General features: G+C 40.2%; 1 protein-coding gene across 3 annotated transcripts; it reads right to left on the bottom strand.

Moving 5' to 3' along the window:
• Positions 1-4,141: 4,141 nt before the first annotated feature.
• Positions 4,142-17,942, bottom strand: SIK1 (salt inducible kinase 1). Of its 3 annotated transcripts, none has more exons than XM_067545176.1 (13): positions 17,328-17,942; positions 16,338-16,454; positions 13,515-13,578; positions 13,119-13,280; positions 12,512-12,666; positions 12,276-12,399; positions 11,362-11,585; positions 10,878-11,027; positions 9,972-10,094; positions 9,570-9,792; positions 8,500-8,775; positions 7,716-7,947; positions 4,142-7,034 (listed from the first exon to the last, which is right to left on the bottom strand). In XM_067545176.1, the coding sequence occupies exons 1-13, from the start codon at positions 17,478-17,480 to the stop codon at positions 6,611-6,613; spliced, it is 2,427 nt and encodes an 808-aa protein (XP_067401277.1). In that variant the 5' UTR covers positions 17,481-17,942; the 3' UTR covers positions 4,142-6,610. The 3 variants fall into 3 exon arrangements, with proteins under 3 accessions (XP_067401277.1, XP_067401278.1, XP_067401279.1); XM_067545177.1 differs by having other exon boundaries at positions 12,512-12,636; XM_067545178.1 differs by lacking the exons at positions 9,972-10,094; positions 10,878-11,027.
• Positions 17,943-18,497: the final 555 nt, after the last annotated feature.

Here is an 18,497-nt window from a genome sequence, read left to right as displayed (position 1 = left end):
TTGCTGAAATCCTTTCAAACATCTTGAGCATTGAGCCCAAATGAGTCAGGTGACAATTCTTCTATGGGGTAGTTAAAGATCCACCCTTTCACTTCCAGATGTAATTGAATTCATTCTGTTTAGTTCCATTAAAACCATTTTTAAAACTAAAGAAAAAAATGTAGGAAAGTACCCTACTGTGTCTCAGACTTTTGGTGGATTATGCAAATGATTGTCTGAATGGTCATTCAGACTTCGTAATTAAATTGGTTCAGCCACATTTTTGCCTGTGTGGTGTTATGTTTCCGTGAACACTTGAGGCCAAAACATGTTAATGGAAGATGAATTTTAAAGCCATGTGTGTAAGTATTGCTGGAAATCAAATTATAAATTTGCAGCAGAAGTGCTTGCACATTCATTTGATAGAATAACAGGAAAAATATCATGAGACTCATCTTCAATCTCAACTAAGCAACATGGCTCAGATTTGGAGTATTCTAACTCAGTCCAGAGAGTAAAAAGTTCAAAAAAAATAATTAAATCAATTCCAAAAAAATCCAAGAATAATGTTGTTTGCATGTAATCTACAGGCAGAAAAAGGAAGCTAAATTCAAATTATTTGTTGCAATGTATTCTTTTAGCTCTATATATGTGCTTAATATTCCAACTTTTGCAAAATGTTAGCTCTATATATGTGCTTAATATTCCAACTTTTGCAAAATGTTGCAAAAAGAAGAGTTTTTTTTTTTTTTTTTGCAAATACTGCAGGTGGTTTGTGATAACAGGTACCACCAGAGGTTAAAGCTCTCTCCCACCCCTGGAGTACTTAAATAATCTTACACAATCAGATGGGTTTATTTATGCTATTATACAGAAGAAGTCATCAGCAGGATAGACAATAAGCGCTTGGCTAGAATTTGTAAAATCCCTGCCAGCCCCTGAATGGGAAAACATTCTTTTGGACACAGAATAAACAGCAGAAAAAGGAGAATAAACACAGAGGTGGCAAAAATAATTGCAAGAGATCCATAGAAAGGGACATAAGGTAAAGGATAAAAAAATAGAGCCCTGTACATGATAATAGAAAAGATCGATTGCACAAAATGTATTGCACAAAATTCATTGTCTCAATGGCTGAAGAAACATAAGATGAAATAGTCCACCCTTGGGAATCGTTTCAAAGCAGGGCCTCAGTGCATTGTAAATACTGCACATAAATTGCCTGATCCTCAACTGTCATAAATCAGTGTTATTCCACTGATTTGATATAGTAACGCCAATTTATACCAACCAAGGATCTGGGCCAATGATCCTAAGCTTGGTATCCATCTAACAGTAGCGAAGAAAGAAAGCATATTTCATCATTTGAACTGATAAAGAAATGACCTATCCATTGAAAGGTCCTGAGAATTTATAACATATACCTACCCCTCAAATCTGCTATCACTGCTACTTCACCAGTCAGCTAACAGAGATAGGGGCAGCTTAGCAGACCTCTTGGTTCAGGGGACTGATGACAGAATGCAAACCCTTCCATTGTCAGGTCATCCATTCAAATGCTGCAGAGGGAGCTACCATTTGATATCTGCTCGATAGTCTGAATCCAGCTCCCAGTAGACAGATATTCACATCTCAGCTGATTACTAGGATTTGCTCCAACAGATTTCTTCTGTCATCCTTGCTACCACCTCTCAGGGATGCAGATTACCTAGAGTGATGAGACAACCCCTCCCATCACCATAGTGAGTGTCTACAGCCACTGTAGCATTTTAAATGGGGACATAGTCTCAGTTACTTTTTCCCCTTCCCTCTGAAATCAGTCTCTGCTTCTGTAAACCATGTTTGTTTTAGTCTTTAGTCTTGTTTTGCAACTTTGCTTTTCTTGGATCTCTTTTCTCAATGAGATTGGTAGCCAGGCTCCCTTTCCTTTCTTTTCCAGTCTAGGTTGGATTAGTTTTCTGCTGGGTTCAACAGCCACTGTCAAAAGTAACTGATCGAACATTGTTTTCCTTTAGGTAAGTCTTAAGCCAGCACCAGGTGCTATAATGATGGCAGTAAGTAGTAGTGAATTTCTCTTTGCACTGAGTAGGTACAGCACAGTGAACAGTGTAAGCTAGGCTCTGCCCTTCACTGCCAATGTGCTACAGCCACGTTTTTGAGAGATGAAGGGTAGTTTGGTCCTCCAATCAATTCAATTCTTTCTCACTGTGCTGAGACTGGCAGTGAAGGATGCTAGTTAATGCAATGAAGGTGGTTAGAGGGAAGGCATGACATATATGAAGCTATGCCAACAGAAGCCTTCTGAAGAATAGCTATGCCTACCCTAGGGTCTTTGGCAGCATAGCTAGTCTCTAGGGGTGTCACCCTCACACCCCTAACTGCTATAACTGCTGGTATAGGTTTTAAGTGTAGATCAGGCCTGCGGGTGAAACTTTATATACATGGAAATGATGTCCAGGGAGCTACTCCTTCTTTTTAAACTGTTATTTAACATATATACCAAATCATGGTAACCACATGGACAAGATCCTCAGCTGGTGTAAACTGAAGTCAATATAGCCACACTGATTTACACGTCAGGTGTTCACCTGGATAATGGGACTTGCAGGGATGACAACACTTGTTGTGACTTTTTAACAACCAATTTACATTAAAAATACAACATTTAAGGATCCGGTTTTTAAAGAGTTATATGTGGGCTAAGGGCCTAAATTTGTATGCAGCCACATCAAATTGCAGCCAGGAGTACACATGTACAGCATTTTTGGCAGTTTACTTCTGCACATGCACTGGCAGAGGCAAATATGCATAGAAATCTGCAATCTCCTATTAAGTCCAAATGCATATACAAAACAAATGACAGATGCAGACTGCCAGCATCTCACACTGGCTGAAAGCAGGAGGCAAACCAAACTTTTATCCAGCTGATATGCATGTTGTGGTCCATTTGGTGATCCTCTACAAGCTACGACTCTTCCTCTTTGGAGAAGGAGACAATCTTCTGCCAGGCCAAGGTAGGGTTTGTGGGACAGCAAAAGCAAGATTCAATGCTGAGCTTGCATCCCTGACAAACAAAGGATCTCAAAACAGAACTCGAGAGACCTGATGGACAGAACACCTCGATGTGTAGCACAGCTCAAGTAGTAGTACTGGCAGCCTAGTTTCCCTTCCTAACCCCATCATCATCTTGCCCCTTCCCAGCCCCACATTCTCTTGCCCTTCCTACTCCCCTGCCCCCTAATTCCTCTGTCCCCCCATATTCCCCTGCTCTCTCTGCTTCTTCACATTTCCCATGTCTCCTGCCTGGTTCACACATGGCAAGTAGGGAAAGCCATCTTCACTAGCTTCAGTTCCATTGGAAACAATGGTGGATGGTAGCCCGTTTTACCAGGGGCTGTCTCATTTCCACCTGCCAGTACTGTAGGGATATGGCAACCATCTCAGCTGAGAGGAGCCTGGCTTCAATCCCACTGTGAAAGATGAGAGTTGCCTTTGCTAAGAAATAGCCAGTATAAGCAAGTCCCAGCTTTCTCCCAAACATCTTTAAATAACACTCAACTGGTTTTACTTATGACTTATTGGCTTCAAAACACTGACTGACAATTCCGAGGCAGCAGTTAAATTCTCTCACAGCTGTTAGTGCTCTAGTTAAGCCCAAATCTTTTAAAAGATTATGATTTAAATTCCTAAATTACTTTCTCAAATTACATTTAAAAAGGTTAAAATTGAAGGGGAAAAAATGGAACTTCTACGAATTCCAGACTCCTCCCTGCTCACTGTCCGTGCCTTACTCTGCCTAGGGCCTCTCTCAGCTCAAGGTGACATGGATGAAGTACTTGCCTAGCAGGAACAGAACCAAGCTTAACCATTTTCATTCTGTAGGCCACTGTATTGTCAGATACCATCACTTGATTACCACAGACTTCGGCTGGATTCCTACAGTTACCTACAGTTTCAAGGCTTGATTACCAGCCCTCTAAGACAACAACTATTCCTCTTATTTAGTAATGTAATACAAAATGCCCGTAATGTCCTATGGAATTAAGTTTTAAAGGAATTCTAAAATTCCCAAGTCATACAAAATAAGTGAATGATGTCACTGCAGAAAGCTTCTCAAAAGAAAAAGCCCTGCAAAATCAAGTTACAATACACATGACAAAAATATTTTAAAACATTTTTATTTAAATATTAAATAACACATCAATCATTTTGGTGTACATTTCTCATTTTAACATAAGAAATAAAATGATCTGTTCAGTTCTGGTAAAAAATAAACTATACATCTTAATTAAACCAATCACGTAGTGTCGTTAAATAGCCTATTGCATTGCAGTCTGCAGAACAGCACTGTCAAGATATCTACAAAAAACAAACATTAGAAGTGACCTCTTTCTGCTTCAGGAATAATTCCAAAGAGGTTCTACAGCAATTGGAAAAGGAAAAAAACAAAAACAAAAACAAAACAAAAAAAACCTATGAAAGTAAAGTGCTTGTCATTGCTTAGAATAGGAAACCAAAGACTGTTTCTGTGGCCTTTGATCTATGGCATTAAAACAAATATTGAAAACAATTCTGTGTATTAAGTACGTGTGCTATCTCATGTGACAATGAAGGCAAAGTTGCTGCTTTGTGATGAGCTGACTTCTTCTCTCCCTCCTCCCCTCTCCCCCCCCCCCCTTTTTTTTTTTTTTTTTTTGAAAACACTTTGCAAATTAGCATGAGACTTTGGTGTTTTCTCTGCTGCAAGGCACCAGTCCCTCAGTCAGTCAAAGATTCAATTAAAGGAATTTCCCCACACCTTGAAGCTTCCAGACCACATAGCAGCAGCAGCAGCAGCAAGCTGGAGATATATCAATACAGACACGCAGATACTGTACACAGATAAAAAGGTAATTTATGGAAAGCCACAGACACAGTGCCACATAACACCTTTAACCCTTCCCCCTCCCACCAATTAACCTGGTTGATCTTTGGCTTTTTTTTAAACAAGTAGGATTTTTTTTTTAAATGTATAATACTGCAGGTTGCAAGAAGCCAAGGTAACTTGAAGGCACCCTGTGTCACACTAAAGAGCTGGGTCCTTTAAGCATTTAGATAGAATGAAACTATTTTTCTGACATTTGGATGACATTTTGGCTAAGCTGGCTCACTGCTTGCTCACCTGCTACCAAAGCTGAACCTCCATCCTACTAATTCTTGTAGGAGGTTACGGTCTATTCTCCCATTTATACCCACGCATAACTTCGATTGACACCAAAAGAAGTCATGATGTCGGAGAGGGAGTTTACCAGAAACACAATAAAAGCATATTACAAAGTATTTAAAAAAAAGTAGTGTATATATTGTTTTCTGCTTCCTATTTATACACATATCCAGTATTAAAAACCATACATAAAGACACCTAATCGAAAACTTCATTGATAATATGCCAAAAAACCCAAACAAACCAAAAAACCAAAACACCCAAAGATTGTGCTGTTTCACTCAGTTTTAATAGTTTTGTTCAGAAATAGCTGTACTCCTTTAAAGTAGAATTCTGTTCTAGCCTATTCCTTTTGTCTGTCTGTATCATTATAACCTCGATATTGCACATTTCCCCAAGAGTCAGTTCTATTTGGACCCTGATAATGAAATGCATAAAAACTTAATTAGCAGCAGAAATAAAACTTGCAGCACTAAGAAGTATCCCTCAGGTAACTTCAAAGACAACATCTGGAGGGGCTTTTTGAAAGAAATATTTTCCCCCACCCAAATTTTACTAATTTCAGCCCCAGTGCCTCTGCAGAAATACAGGGAAAACAACTTAAACAACATTTATGAAAAGATTCCTAGAGATTTAGAACAAAAAACAAAACAAAAAAAAGACGCTACACAATTTGGATCATGGTATCAGGGGATAAAATTCCAAGAGAGATTAATTGCTTCTGTGCTAACAATTAGAACTTTTTTTTTTAGCTGTTCGAGCTGATATATCAAGCAAGAAGTTCACAGTTTTCATTGAAAGCCTAAGTGTTTTTAGGGAGGTGGTGTTGCTTCCTTAAAGTGAATATCAACTAAACAAAAAACAAATGGCAATGCTTCCATTTTTTTCCTTCTATCAATGCATAATGTTGCATGCCACTGGTTTTTTTAAGAGGTAATCAGCTTCACAAACCCAAAAATGAATATTGTGAAAAAAAGGGAGGCTCTGGTCCCGTTTTTGAAAAGCCTCTCCCTGCTGTGTCACCACTACTGACAGCTGTTAAAGTCTTGCATAACAGCAGAGCTGTATTGGTCTGACTTGAGTACAGTACCAAAAAGTGTTCTCCCCAGCCACATCCCTCCCTGCTCCCACCCCCTACCCACTCCTCATTCCCCTTCATTATTTTTCTTCAAAAACGTTTTTCAGTTTCTATTCATATTTGTTCAGTGCAAGAATAGTAGAAGCCAAAGGACATACATATTGCTTGTTTCAGTTCTATAAAGTTGTTAGCTTTTGGAACCAGACAGCCTCTTCACATACTTCAAAATTTATTGCTTCTGAGAGTCTTTCATCCACACAAACACCAGCCACCCATGGAACTAACGCTGTGGAACGATGGTGTAAGTCCTTTGCAAAAAAGAGAGGTGTAAGCTACAATAGCAGGAGCTCTCATTTGACCAGGACAAATTTCCCCAGCTGGCTGGAAGTCAGGTCCTCCATTTCACAGTCCCCACTCTGCAAAGTGACAGCATCGTAGCTTGGAGACTGCCCAGAGAAATTCTGTTGCTGAGAGAAGTTGGTGGTGGTGATTGGAGAGACGTTGCTGCTGATGTACAAGTGGGTATCTAGAAGATGAGCAGCTGAAGACACTGGTGAGACACTAACTCCAAAGAGGTGAGGTTGGAGGAGCGGGGTATTGCCACCAAATGCCAGCTCCAATGAGTTCTCCCTTTGTAGCTCTGACAGCAGAAGAGAGTTAGATGTTTTGTAAGTGCCTATACTGTCAGGAGAGAGGATGCACGGTGTTGCAGACACCCGAGAGGGCTGGTGACATGTTGGCTGGATCAGCTGGTGATGCTGTAACTGGAGCATTCTAAATAAGATTCAAGAATGAAGGAAATTAATACTTCTTGATCACACTGGTCTAGGTTCTGCCCTGTAGTACTTCCCCCACCACTGCTGAACTTTCTGGTGCATTTAAAGAATGTTGTGCAACAGTTTACCATCTATGTATTTAGTTTTACTAATCTTTGGAAGTTATAACAGCATAATTAGGTCACAATTTGGCCTGCTAAGAATATATATTAGAGTGACTAAGGACTGTGCTTCATTTGTGAGCCAAGTTACAAGGCCATATCTCCATGCCCCAGGAAAGTTGCAGGAGGGGGAAAGAATCTTTCCCCAAAATTAAACAAAAATAAAGCTTGTGATAGGCAGAAGTAGTATGTTTTGCCTTTCCAGTACATATGGCTTTTCATTTGACAATCTTAAAATCTCAGTGTTCCCGTGAAATATGTAGACCAGTATAATAGCATTTCACAAACATATAAGCAGAGTTACAGAGAAGTTAGTCTGCTGTCACATGGCAAAAGCCAGTAAGAGAACTCACTAGTCCTAACCCTCAACCCCATTCTCTAACCAAAAACCAGGTACTATGAAAAAAAGAACATCTCTTCCTCTTTCTGAGGAAGCTCAACATAGATTATAATGACCATACAAACAGATGGTATGTCACTGCCTTGTTTGAGTCCCTATGCTAAGCCTGCTTTCTCACCTCTGCTGTTGCAGCACCTCCTCTAGCAGGCTTCGTGTCTCTCTGCTGCTCCCTCCATTGCTGTACATGCACGTGTTCTGCTGGGAATGCTGGAAAGGGCTCGTGCCACTGCGTGCTGCCCGAGCTGATGAAGACTGACACACCTGGCGGGCAAACCCCTTGATTTTGTTCAGCCCAAGGAAACCTTTGGCTCTAGCATTCTTCCGTAACTGTTGTCTAAATGCCTTCAAGCCTATGGAGGCAAGGGAAAAAAAAACAAAAAACCCATCATTAACATTCTGCCTGCGTGCCCACGTGGGTGCTTTCCTTCTTCATAAACCAGCAATTCTCAAACTTTCTGGGCCATTGCACTAGTTTACCAGATAATGCGATATCAGGGGATACAGGCACTTCACATCTATCTGCACACCCTATTGCCAGCAAAGGAGCTTCTGCATTTGCAAGACTGTGGCAGCTCAAGCTCTACTGTAGACTGGGGCACATACAACTAAATTGGAGGTGGGCAGCAGTGATGTACTGAGCTCAGTATAACGGAGTGGAGAGCTTAGAGTAGCAGTCACAGAAATGGGAAAGTCTATATTGGTACATGGAGCCAGCATGTGGGAACCTCTGGTGTAGAGGACTTACATGAAGTCAAGTTATCCTTCATGTTCTATGGCACAATCATGATGGACGCTACAAAAAGCCCTAAGATAGAGAAGTTAGAATAAGTTTCCCAAAATATTGCCCTGTGTTGGCTCATTAGAAAAGTGTACAACCAACTGTACAGCAAGAAAGGAATTACCTTGAGTTAATGAGGTATCAGATGCACGTCTTCCTTCCTGGAAGCTGACAGGCAGCAGAGAAGCACCTCCCATGCAGTCCTGGCCTTGCAGCCCTGGAGCGTCAGATTGGGAAGTCAGAAATGGTGATGTCATCCTGCCTGTGGCTGGGTTACCAGTCATTACTTGATCTGCCAAACAGCTGCTCAGAGCCACTGAGCTGTCGTTTGAAGACGAGGTCAGGCAGCTGTCTGAACTAGTTCCCTCTGTGGGGCTTGTCGAAGAGGAAATGACTATACCTATAGATGAAAGGAGAAGGGGAAGGCAAAGACAGAACATTTTCAAAATGAGTACAGGAAGAAACAAAAAGTGACATAAGATTAGTCTGTCCACCTACCCTGCAACTATACATGACTGGCCAGCATCACAAATCTCAGACAACACTAGAACAGCAACTCATGATTCCATCAAGGGGTTGCTGAGGTCACAAATAATCTGAATTCAGTGCTCACTTGCAACCTATTGTGTACTCTCAATATAGAACTTGGTTCCCTGAGAATAGCCCTTACTATGTGCTATTTGGCACTAGAGCCTAAACATGGATTTTGTTTGTTTGTTCTGGTAATTGCACAAGACTCTTTCCTGCTCCTGCTAAGTCAATGGCAACACTTCTACTGATTCCAGGGGAGGACGAACTCTACTTAGTTTGAGGTTTTACTGGGGATGAAGGAGTGCAGGAAGAAGTTGGAGGGATCTAAAGAAAGAATATTTCCCTTTAAAAATATGTAGGTAACTACTTAAAAAAAAAAAAAAGAACCCTGATAGTTGAGGTCTCTCCCAAGTAATACAACTGGGCAATAGAATGTAATTTCTATGAGAGTTTTCAGAAGCCATGTTATTTAAATAATAAAAAAACCCTGATGACTGAACACTGCAGATCATTTACTACTGACCGTCTCTACACTAAGTCAGAATGTGGGCGAAAAGAGCAATAAATCAAGGACCTTCGCTGTGTGCTATTTTCTACAGGAATAATCACCTTAGTCCACCCCTCAGCCCATACTTCAGAGACCTTCTTCCCTGCAGGACTTACATGGAGGGGTACACGGATAAAAATGAGTAGTGACTTCAGCCAGCGTGTGCCTCCTGCTGGTGTTGCTGGGGAGGTGAAGAGGGTTGTAGGCCTTGATTTCCTCCTCCAGGTCTTTCTCCTGCCTCACCTCCTCACTAATGGTGGTTTCCAGCAAACTATTGGGAGAGATGGAACGATTCCTGAAGAGACCGTTGAAGTTGGGATCCACAGGAAAGAATACTGGCTGCAAAGACATTAGAATATAGGAAATAAGTGAAAAGCTTCCCTTCCCCCCCCCCGAAATATTCTCATTTGGTAGAGAATAACAAAAATTTTGGTAGGAGGAGGAGGAAGCAGGAAGCGCTAATACTTTTAGCCAAAACAACAAAAACACGTGGATGACATTTAGCAGAGAGCACCAACCTGTAATGGATTGTTCATGTCACAATCCATTTCTGCCTGTAAGGATGAGTGAATCAGGTTCTGAGGTTGATGGTAAAGCAGAGATGATCTCAGGGATTCACTGGCAAGGGTGTCTTGAGGCATCTGCAGGCAAAAAGATTTACAGAAGGCATAATATGAATTGCAGTTCAAAACTTCAAATGATGTATGCATACTGAGTTTCTAAAGCATCTTCCATCCAAACTTCTCAAAGCGTTTGGCAAGAATTAACAAAATTTACCCTCACAACACCCACATAGTAGGAACCCTTGAAACTCCCTTTCACTGATGGAAAAACTGAAGTACAGAGAGGTTAAGACAACTATCCACGGTGACATAAGAAGTCTGTGGTGAGCAGATATATATAACCCAGATCTCCGGATCTCAGTTCTGTGTCTTAATCACTGCCCAAGACCATCCCTTCTTTTTGTTAAAAGAAATGCAAGAGAAGAGAAAAAGAAAATCTAAGTGACTCGTGGAATATCTCTGAGGTGACTAACAAGGAATTAGAGGAAGCTTAATTGCTGTGCTTCAGAAAGGGTATATTTCAATGAGAAGCCTGGTCACTTGGTCCATTACTGATCAGCACTGGGGGGAGAGAGAGAGAGACTGTTCTTTGCCCCATGAACTAGTGCCAGCTGATAGGAAATGGGCCATTAGTATTCAGTTCAATCAAGCACCAAAGGCTTCCAATCGAAGAATGGAATACTGTACCCTCTAGCTTCAGGGCAGAGATGAAGTTTGACTCAGGAGACCTCTATGGCTACCTTGTTGTTTCCCATAACATTATGAGCAGCAGTGTCTTCTGAATAAAGTAAATGATACAGCAAGGAACAGAATAAGAATACCAACAAGATGTGGCTTTACGTTAGATAATCACCATCTTACCTCAATGTTGCTGAGTTCAGAGCTCCTTGGTCTTTGCTGACGGCCAGTCACCGGACGAGTGGACAACTGGTTGTTTCGGTACTCTTTGAGGCGCTCCAGAAGAAGGTAATAAATTGCAGCAAAATGGTTGTAGCTGCTGTTTTGTAGAGACTAGAAGACAAGAAAAGGACTCTTGAGAAACAGGTAAATCAATGTAAAGAACTCAAAAAGCGCCAACAATGGATCAGCTTTTAGCAGCATTGTGTCCAATGATTCCTGAATAAGTTTTATTGAACCTTTTATTATAGAGCTGCATTGAATCCAAGTTAATCTTTGATCAGACACACATTATATATATAAAATAAATAAATAGCTAGCCTCTTGTTCTTTCCTAAGGGACTGATTTGCATGCAAGTGTTGTCTGACCATCGGCACTTTATTAGTCACTGAGCAAGAATCTAAGGGGTAAGCACCACTCATACTAGCAGAGCCAGCCAGGGCTCACCTCAACTGTTCTCCGCCTATCAATGCCAAGACTCTGCATGATCCCAAGGACTTGCTCATTGTAGTCACCCAGGTTAGAGTTGTAGTTCTGCATGGAGAAGGACAAAGACTGCTGCTGCTGGAGAGAAGGGTCTGCTTGCATCCACTTGTGCTGCTTTATCTGGGCAATGGTTATTCGTTTCATTGGATCCACAACTAGCATCCGTCGGATTAGCGTTTCGCAGTCTGCACAAAACAGAAAATGCCTTTAACAAGTGATAAAAATAGAAACTAGCTACGCACAAGAGGCTATTACTTATTTTTAGGGCTGTCAAACGATTAAAAAAATTAAGTGACTAATCACACTGTTAAACAATAATGGAATGCCATTTATTTAAATATATTTTTGGATGTTTTCTACATTTTTAAATATAGTGATTTCAGTTACACCACAGAATACAAATGCTCACTTTACATGTACAATGCTTACTTTACATTATTTATTACAAATATTTGCACTGTAAAAGATATAGTATTTTTCAATTCACCTCAGACAACTGTAGTGCAATCTCTATCATGAAAGTGCAACTTACAAATCTAGAATTATGTAATCAAAAATGATATAAAGTGAGCACTGTACACTTTGTATTGTAATTGAAATAAATACATTTTCAAATCTAGAAAAACATCCAAAATATGTATAATTTAAATTTGTATTCTATTAATTTAACAGTGCGATTAAAAGTGTGATTAATCACAACTTTTTTAATCAAGTTTGGTTTTGAGTTAATCGCTTGAGTTAACTGCGACTGACAGCCCTAGTTTTTGTATAGGATGGAGAGGCAGAAAACTGATTCCTTCACAAAAGACACAGATTACCAATCAGCCCCCCTGTTAATAGTCTCTTTTCTGGTGATAAGGTTCCAGGAAACACACCTTGGGACATGAAGTAGGGGATGCGGAATCGTCCCTCCAGCACTCTTTGTCTCAGAGTTGGTAAATTGGGTCCATCAAAAGGGAGAGAGCCACAAACGAGGACATACAGCACCACACCAAGGCTCTGTCAACAAAAAATAGCACAGCATGTAAGGGACTGGAGTACAGTTAGCAATCATGAAAGCGCAGAGAGTTTAATGATACATAAAATCTGAACACTAGAACATAAAGCTTACCCATATATCAAGGTGAGGTCCTTCATATTCCTTGCCTTCAAAAACCTCAGGGGCTGCATAAGGTGGGCTTCCACACCAGGTAGAGAGGGGCTCCCCTGATTTGTAGAAATTTCCAAATCCAAAGTCTGAAGTGAAGATGAGAGTCTGGAGTGAGACTTCATTAAATACCAGGTTAACATTTCAAAATCAAGAAAAGGAAGGAAAAACAGACTTCGGACTTGTCTACATGGTGGGGTAAAGTGCAGTACAGTTCTCTAGTACACATGGGGGAATTTTACTGTGCACCAGCAGGGTTTACATGGACCAATTAACGTGCAATACGTTACTGTCCTTAAGAAATCACACCCTTGTAGTGTGCATTACCCCATTGTGTAGACAAGCCCTTATTGCATGGAAGTTCTATACTTACTCACTTAACCTAGGCTTTTTCAGCAAAAGGGTATAGTCAGAAAAATAGTTCTATCAGTATGGGCATCTACACAGCTGTTTCTAAAAGTTTTATTTTATTGTACATATATTTGTAGGAGCAGCTAGCTCTCAGACTACAGAAACAGGATTTCATTTCCTGCTTTATACTTAGCAAAAATAACCATGTCAATGTTCTCACCTGCTAACTTGATATTCATACTAGCATCTAACAGAAGGTTCTCCGTTTTGAGATCCCTGTGCACTATGTGATGGCTGTGACAGTATTCCACTGCTGAAAGAATCTGCCAGAACTTCTTTCGAGCTTCACTCTCACTCAAATGCCCATTGGAAGTCAAATGATCTGTAGCACACAAAAATAAATATGAACAAGAATTATCACATCTCGGAGTAAGCTTTCATTATCCTGAAGAAGCTGTATTAATCACCACTTGATTTTTGTGACACCTGATGCTGACTTTTGGGAAACCTTTAACACTATGTCAAAACATATTTCTTATTACCCTACATGAGTACCAACAATAAAGTAAAGTTTTCTAAATCTAAATAAGTGTTAGTTATTTCAATGAGAACTTACCAAACATTTCTCCATTTTTTGCAAATTCAGTAACAATATAAAGCATATCCTTTGTCTCCATAACCTACCAAGACAAAAGATGGGACACATTACAAATGTATTTTTTTTCTAAAAACAATTTCAGAAATCTACGTGCCCTGAATCTAGAACCTCCCAGTGCAATTATTTACAGGCAACTATAGGCAGCAAAGGCATTTATTCCCACACCACAGTGTTCCTTTCACATACAGAGTTATTCAGAAAGATAATGAATTAATGTTTGCATATCTAACGTACATAATTGCTTGCTTCCTCCACACTTCTTTTCCCATGCCCTCGAATTTCTATGAAACAGGCTTATGGAGTATTTCAACAAGCTTTACTTCAATTGCAATAAGTTTTTTAATGAAAACAGAATTCAGTATTTTTATCACTCAAGGACATTTTACATTTTTTTTAAAAGGTTGCCGGAATTCAGGGACTTTCTGTTAAAAAGGCTAGCGGATGCTGTAAATATCTACTCTCATGATCTCAGTAAGAACATAGTGAAGAAGTGATACCAAATGCCCTAGCCCCACTTGGTATCAGATACGATAAATTAGCCTGCAAGGTGACAGCTCTGCCGGGCAAGCAACAAAAAAGCTTGCTGTTCGAGCAATACCGTTTGTTCAATGTGCATCCACAGAAAGTGTCAATCATAGCCAAAAGTTCACTTATTGAGCTAGTATTGATTTACTTTTAAACATTTGTTACTGACTTCTATAAAACAGGTTATAAACTAGCCAAAAGACTTCCTTTTTAAAAACAAAAACACCAGAAGTACACACAACCCCATACAGCACTTCATATTTATTTTTAAGCACTAGGACATATCTTTCCTTTTAGTTTCAAATTTTAACATGAGCCATTTACCAAGAACGACTCTTGAGTGAGAATTGTATTTTTTTACTTACAAAAGGTTAACCAAACCAAACAGGTGACAATGCTACTTCAGAGGACATAATTTTCAACTTTATTTGGGGGGTGGGTGGGTGTGTGTGTGTGTGTGTGTGTGTGTGTGTGTGAAAGTCAAAGAGAGGGAAGGGAGTTCTCACCTCCTGTGCCTTCTTCCCACCACGCTATGCACAAATGAAAACAAACAAACTGGGCACAAAGGAAGAGTGGTTTCCAATTTTAAAAAACTGAAGGGATGGAATTTAAGTGTTCTGGGAAAGGTGCCAAATGGATGAAAGTTAGATGCTGGGGTTCAGAAATTAAAACGACAAAATAAAACAAAAAACCCCAAGATCAATAGTGGTATGTCATCTAATTACACCGTTACTTCTCAGACACCAACAAACAGATACGAGTTACAAAAACCAAAGAGAAAATTCAGTTGGAATGCTAAACTATAATCTATTACCTGTGTCATTTGTTCAATTAAATAATCTGGCTCAACAAAGTGGGATTTAACCTATTTTTTTAGAGCTTTGCAATACAATTTTCACCCGCATCATTCCACTGAAGTGAAATCAACAGGATTGTTTCAACATGTTTATGTATCCTACATGGCCCTACAGGCAAGAGTGACATCAATCAAATATTAATGTCAATTTTTTTTAATGGTTAATAATATAAATATCAAGTACTCCCTGGGTGTTAAGCTCTTTAAAAATGTCTTCACTTAAGCACCAGCCTTACTGGCTCTTCTACTTTAGGTGTAATTGATCTCCACTACACAAAACAAAAAAAAAGGTAAAGATCCAAACTAATGATATTATATACTACTTCACACTGCAGTTCAGATCTGCTGCTAGATTTCTTAATCCATCTTTTACCCGTCCTCCTCTTATCTCAACATCATAATACCACATCTTCTTAAATCCACATGGTACCGTTTAAGACGATTAGGAGGAACTTACACCAAATGCCAGTTATATCAAATATTTAGCATTTGCAAAGCAGCCCTTGCTCATTAGGCAGTCGTGATCCCATTTTCTGCACAGCATGCTAATTTATCCTTACATTTAATAATTATTGGAACAAAAACTAAACTAAATTAAAATACCCATACACAAAATAAAATGTGGAAGTTGGTGGAGTTTTTTGTTAGTTTCCAAAACTAACAAAACTGGAATAGAATAACCAAATAGGCTATTTGACATTTCCTAAGGCATTTTCTGAGTTAATATTTCTAAAATTTGTAAGTTAAATTTTAAAACAAAGTCTCACGAATATTAAAATTTTCCACTAAATGATTAATGTAAGGAGCAACAAATGCATAACGACCAGTAGATGCAAAGTCTTTAAACAAGGTTAAACAAGGCATTTTTTGCCTCAAAGATTTAAAAACAGCTCAGTTTGATGATAGATTCATTATTTGAGAGGTTACAACAAAAATAACCTTCAAGTTTGGTTTTGTTTTATTCTACAAGAGCTTAAATTTTGCTAGTATAATTTGAAAGTAGAATATCTCTATAGCTCTTAAAAACTGAAAAAGCAGAAGAATCCCAGGGAAATGAGTTTCTTAGAAATAACAAAAATAGCCAATTCCATCAATTTCAAGATCAATTCCACTTGATCTGAAACTAACATCAGTCAATTTTGACTCTTCGACTAAAGTGACTTAATTTTTTTTTAAAAAGCACTCAGGTTAATCATATGATAAACCTGCTCAAAGAGAATAATAAAAAAAATTAAATACAATGCTTCTTATATTTTTGTTTAAATACTTCAAAAAGTACAATGTGAGTTCCTTCTCTACACCTGATTTAGAACCATGTGCAAGATAAGATCATTAGCAATCAAAGCCATGGGATGTAAGTACATCTAACATGCATGCTGTCATCAAAACTGATCTCTTACCTGATAGAGCTTGATAATGTGGGGGTGATTCAAAAGCTTCATTATCTGAACCTCTCTATAAATTTTCTCCAGGTTGCTTGGATCTAATCTTGTTTTGTCTATAATCTTTATTGCAACCTACAGATTTAAAACACAAACCCACACATTTATAAAATATGTACTTATGCGACTGAAATCCTGAATAGTTCAAACACCTTTAAAGTATGAGTTCTGCCAAACTGATTCTTGTTTCCATTATTGAAAGCAGGCTGTACAATGTTTTAATTTCTCTATTTCAAATCAAAAGATTACACAAATAAATAAGCAAAACTGTAGCTCTGATTTCTGCAAATGGATCTATTAAATCACCTAGTCCATATCCCATTAGTGCAGGATCATTGCCAATAGACCATTTTCTGTTGCATTGCTTAGTCTGGTTTTATAAAACACGCATGCAGGCGCGCGCACACATACACACACAACAAATTTAGTTTAATTTATAAATCAACTAATAAGAAAACTCTTTACTCAAACAGATTTAAAAATGCAAAATTCTTAGCAGTTTTTTTCCTGAAAAACTTGCTCCTTTAATAAATAAAATAAATAATAAGACTTTATGCTCTTCCCACACAAATTGCTTTAAATTTTCATAATCCTAGCTATTCTCTAGAAATCCACAAAGAGACTACATAATTCAACTGAAGTGCTAAAACACCTAGCAATATTTTCTTAAATCTATTTCTATGTTTTTATTTTACATCAGCTGTGTTTATTACACCACTAAGAAACAGAAAAAAACCCACTCATCTATAGTTATCAATTATTGCTATTACACTTAATCTACAACCTGGATTATATTTTGCATAGTACACAACTATACCACAGTCTTACTATATGCTAGTTTATTTCATCACATTTGTGGAGGGGGGAAAAAAAAAACTACCCAGAAAATTTCATGTCCTTTAAAATTTGGTTTCCTATATGAAACTATAGAGTAGATTTCACACCCACCTGCGTTTTGGTTACTCTGTGCCTGGCCAGCTTTACCACAGCAAAATTGCCTTTTCCCAAGGTCCTCTCAATATCATAAAATCCAACCCTGAGAGGCCTTCGCTGGGCTTGATTTGGAATGGGGACAGAGGTATAATCTGACATGATCACCATGGCTTAGATTTTGGTGGGCAACAAGCAATATTTAGAAGGTATGCATAAGCGCTCCTCTTTGAGCCTTGCACCTGTGTGAAGATAAAACGGACATGGATTAAAGGGAGCTTTTGCTGTCTCCTCCGGGTAAAAAGAAAGACAGTAAGCCTAGTTAGATGTTAATGGTTTCACCGAAACACAGTATCTTTAAACTGTGCCAGGTGGAAAGCTTTGAACTACCCAAGTGGACTGCACAACCCAGCTTCTTAGAAACATTCACCAACTTTCCCCGGCGCTTCCCTCGGAGCCCAAGATTAGTTCTGAAATGGCCCGGGACACTCTTGCCAGCACAAAACTCGGGCACACCGCAAAGAGGACCCGCACCCGGTCTTAGCCATGCCCTTTGCAGATCCCCGGGGATCCAGCCCTACGCCGGCTTTCACTTGGAAGAGCTTCCCGATCGGTGCGACCAGAGTAGGGTGACCAGATGTCCCGATCGTACAGGGCCAGTCTGGGGACTGTGTTATATTGAGGTGCCCAGGATCTCTCCCCCCCCCCAACCACACACACACACACACAGCCTGTCCCGATTTTTCACACTTGCCACCCGGGTGCCCGAGGCCAGAGGCAGGAGCCCCTGACACCGCCTAACCAGAGAGGCTCCAAGCCGCCACCAACCGAGCCTCTCGCCCCAAAGAGGCACCGCTAATAGCAGCGAGCCCCTGCCGCCACCACCAGCAGGGACCAGAGCGCTCCCCGCGCAGCCTCGGGCTTCCCCGCCGGGCGAACCCCGTCGCCCGCGGAGCGGAGCCCAGCGGGGCGAGAGGAGCAGGGAGCCAAGCGCCCGGAGGGGGAGGAGGGCAGGCACTTCGGGGCACTGCCGTCCGCGAGCCCCGCAGCGCCGACCCAGCCACCCGCGCCTCTACCCCCGGCTCTCCCCGGGCACCGCTCCGCTGCGTGCCCCGGGCATCGCCCGCGCACCCCTTCTCGCTCTCCAGGGCGCGCCCGCCCCCCGAGCAAGCGGCCCCGCGTCCCCCT

Source organism: Emydura macquarii, unplaced genomic scaffold, assembly GCF_026122565.2.
Source record: "Emydura macquarii macquarii isolate MOO-44397 ecotype Brisbane River unplaced genomic scaffold, CSIRO-AGI_Emac_v2 contig_1043, whole genome shotgun sequence".
Classification (NCBI taxonomy): Eukaryota; Metazoa; Chordata; order Testudines; family Chelidae; genus Emydura; species Emydura macquarii.
Note: the sequence above shows the minus strand (reverse complement) of the source record. Positions and strands in the feature narration are given on the sequence as shown.